A 4,034-nucleotide genomic window follows, 5' to 3' on the forward strand; every position below is an offset into this window, starting at 1 on the left:
TGGATTGCAAAATTTATACAATTTGCCACATGTCTTTTAATAGAGTAAATCACTTATTGCAATCCCATTCAAGGATCTTAAGGATAATAAGTAAGAACTATATCATCACAATGTACAATTCTTATGTCTCCAAAAATTTAAATGTTGATAGGGTACTCTAATTATATTTGACATAAGTATAAAAAATTAAGGTACATTGAATAATAGCAATTATATTAATAACAACACACCGATAGGGTATGACTGTCACCAATATAATGCTAATCTATTTAACAAAATTCGCATAATTGTACCCACGATAGGTGAGATTACAATTATACAAATCAATAATGTTTATGCTTAAGAGAATATGAAACAGTATTGTACTTAATTTACTTAACTTCGATCATATTCAAATAATAGAAAAATGTGCTTAACAATATCTTAAATTAGCACATCATAAATATGATAACAAAAGTTATTATTAGGAATACAAGTGTGTCAATTAGTTTTTTTTTTATTTTTAATTTATCCAGAATAGAACCCTTAGAATAAAATTTTAAATACTTCCACTATAAACTAGAATTAGAATATAAATACAAAATAGAGTATTATAATAAGAAAATAATATAAGAATTATAGAGTTCTATTTATAATATTATGGAAAAAGGATTTCACCTCTATATAGGATATCATAATTACACAACAAAAGAGAAGATAAATAAATGTTTTCATATGTGCAATAGTATACGATAAGTCACAAGATGATAAAAAATAATTAAATCACGACTTACCTCGCAGTGTGTGACATTCATCCTTATACTTAGAGTCAAAGATTTTTGATGACTTAACGAGAATATCTTATAATATAGTCATCTCAAAATAATCATGAATGGAGAATAAGTCATTATAACTAAACATATATGAAACTCTAATTATAAATCAATATGATTTATATAAGTGTTCAGTTGTAAGGATTATTTAAAAATGTCTGAATTCTTAATATGTTGTTTTGATAATATTTAACAGATAAACAACAAAAAGGTGAGCAAATTTTAATTCATAATTAGAATTTTAGCATAAAAAATGCAACAATGCATTATTTACTATATATAATTTAATATTATTGTAATCCAAACATTTAATTGCGACATAATTAGATAGTTAATGATGTTTGTCACAAAATTTAGAGTAATAAATTACGGATCTAGATTAGAGAGTATAGAAGAAAGTATAATGTATATTAAACAGAAATATGCCAATTTTAAATTCAATTAATATAAATGACATATATAATTTTTTTTTTGAAAGATAAATGACATATATAATATACAACTTACTATACTCATATTGAAAACAAAATATTATTAGGACCCTTTAAATATTATTGTGACAAAAATCAGAGATAAGTGTCTAAGTTTAAAAATGTCGCCAAAAAATGATCAATTAGTAAACTTTGGATCTTTATGCTAAGACAATATGAATTATAGAATATATTATATTAGAATATTTATAATGGCAAGAATATTTAAAATCGTAGAATTTAAATTAATTATTTTTGGCATTAAAATTAATAAAACCGAGCCTTCCATAATTTTTTTTTTTTGATAAGCAAGGAGAGAGGACAGGCATCAAGAGGCAACATCGACTTACCAACCAGGTTGGCACCCCGAGAAACCTCCTTCCTATGCCGCCAAACTCTAGAGATTTTATTAAAAAAAAGGGGGAAAATAATTACAAAGGAGGGGGACTAGGCCAAAACCCTCAAAAGAAAACATAAAGGAAATAAAAAGCAAAAAACAAAACAACCAAAAAACAGATTAAGAAAATCTATAGTTAGGTAAACCACATCTATCCCGAAAGAAATTTATGAGACAGTCTTTAAAGCAATCTGAGTATCAGAATTACCTATACCTCTAACATTCCAATAGAGAAAATTCATGAAGCAGTTGGATGATTACCACCCCGAGAACGGGTTTTAGTAGGATGCTTTGCTAAGACATGTTGTACTTTAATTTTCTGTTTCTGTTTCCTTGTTAGGACCGGTGTGAAGTCTTCAGCAGCTGATTGTTCATCATATTCACAAACTCTGTGCCACAAATCTAGAACGTGCTGAATATTCTTGCTGGGATGTACTTCTTGTTGTTGTAACTCGGCAACCACTTGCTCCTCTTGAACTGTCGTCGGCATGCTAGCACTTACAGCAAGGGACCGCTCTACAATCACAGGCGACACCAAGGAGTGGCCTGACCCATAATGGACGTCAACGTGCTCAACACTATGTTTCTCGGGAGAAGTAATAGTAATTGTGTGGCCTGGTGTAGTGATGTCTTGGGATTCATCCGTCGAAGCATTCATAATTGGATCAATTACCGGCAAAGGAGGCCGCATGTCTTGACTAGGCATATGAACTGCTGCAAAATCAGGAGGAATGGAATCATTAGCATCATTGGACACCGAGATTGGGCTCTCTTCTCTATTTTGAGACACATTATCATCCACATCATCATGCACGTCAACGTGCTCAATAGGAGGAACAGAAACTGTCGGAACCGAATGAACTTTCTCATTACTAGTTACCGTGAGAGTTGTTGCTTCTAATGATTTTTGCACGTCATCGTGCACTACGGTTGCTGCCAATTCCAAAATAGGTATGTCGGGCCGAGGTAAAGTACCTTGAGGAATTGCATCTGAAACATCTTGCAAGATATGGCGGAAAGAACCTGTTGTAACATCTATGTGGGGAACAGACTGTGTCACATTCTCATTAGTGGTGGCGGCTGTTGGGGCAACAAATTGAGTCACATTTTCATCAGTAGTGGCAGCTGCTGGTGGGGGAACATCAGCTTGTGTCGTAGTAGCATCAATGGTGGCAGCTATTGGTGGCGTAACAACAGGGACGTAACATAATGTACCAGAGGAAGAAGCTCCTTTTACAACATGGGGTTGAATGTTTGTTTCAGGAACTTGTTTTTTCCCACGACCATTAACCTTGGCCGCCTCAAGATTCAACCACTTGCAATTCGTGACATTATGTCCAATGACATAACAATGATGACAAAATAATGGACGCCGTTCATATTGCACTTCCACCTTAAAGGCAAACCCCTCCCGTTCAACAAGAATTTCGTCATAGACCCGCTTTGATAAGTCGATGTCCATAAGAATGCGTGCATAGTGTCCGAATGCTCTATTTCCTGTCGGCCCATCAATAGAAATTGGAGTACCCACGACACTTGCTATTTCTTTCAAAGTTCTCTCACACCAATATTCCTGAGGCAACTCAACAAGTCTGATCCATAGTGATGCATGTGTCTGTGCCTGAGAGTTATGATTAAAATCCTTCGTCCATTGAGAAAGACGAAGGAGACCCGGTTGTAGTGATACAGTACCAGCCGTCCAAATGCGACTAAGATCATCCGAATGTTCGAATAAAAAATCGTAGTAACCCTTACCAAGGGGAACCATCTTCCATTGATTAATCATCTTCCAAACCTTGCTTAATTTAGAAGCTAAACCGCGAGCGGTGTATGGTTTGTTGCCTTTAGACAAGATTAGCCGTCCCCGTAGCGCAAATTGACATTCTGTCAAGCCCTTAACATACTCGTCCTGGCCTATTCGGATGGCAAGGGAATCGCCCTTGATGCAAGATACCGGGTAAGGAGCCTCCTCCACCGGAGAGGAACGAAAACCTCCTACTTCTGCCGCAAAAGATTTGGGAGGGGCAGTGATCAGCTGTGCGGCTGTGACAGATGTTGAAGCATGTGACTTATGTACTGGAATTAACGATAAAGGGGCCGGAGCTGCCAATTCCACCTGCCAATCGAAGGGCATGGCAGAAAGACTTGAAGCAACAGTGTGAGAACAATTATAAAGTCCCAATTGGTTAGCTGTGAACCCAATCCAAAGAACCGTAAAACCACTTGGAGTAAACAATTGCTTGGTATGTTCCAAATCAATTGTTTTGTGTGTTCTTAATAGAAATAAAAAACCTAAGAGAATTGGAATTGGAATTTAAAGGATAAATTAATGGAAAGCAATCTACCTATATGTTG

At 35.2% G+C, this 4,034-nt stretch overlaps 1 protein-coding gene across 1 annotated transcript; it reads right to left on the bottom strand.

Moving 5' to 3' along the window:
* Positions 1-1,917: 1,917 nt before the first annotated feature.
* Positions 1,918-3,813, bottom strand: LOC112417461 (uncharacterized). The gene has a single exon (XM_024773170.1). The coding sequence runs from the start codon at positions 3,811-3,813 to the stop codon at positions 1,918-1,920; it is 1,896 nt and encodes a 631-aa protein (XP_024628938.1).
* Between the last annotated feature and the right edge of the window lie 221 nt (positions 3,814-4,034).

The sequence above is a fragment of the Medicago truncatula genome, chromosome 8 (assembly GCF_003473485.1).
Source record: "Medicago truncatula cultivar Jemalong A17 chromosome 8, MtrunA17r5.0-ANR, whole genome shotgun sequence".
NCBI classification, from domain to species: Eukaryota; Viridiplantae; Streptophyta; class Magnoliopsida; order Fabales; family Fabaceae; genus Medicago; species Medicago truncatula.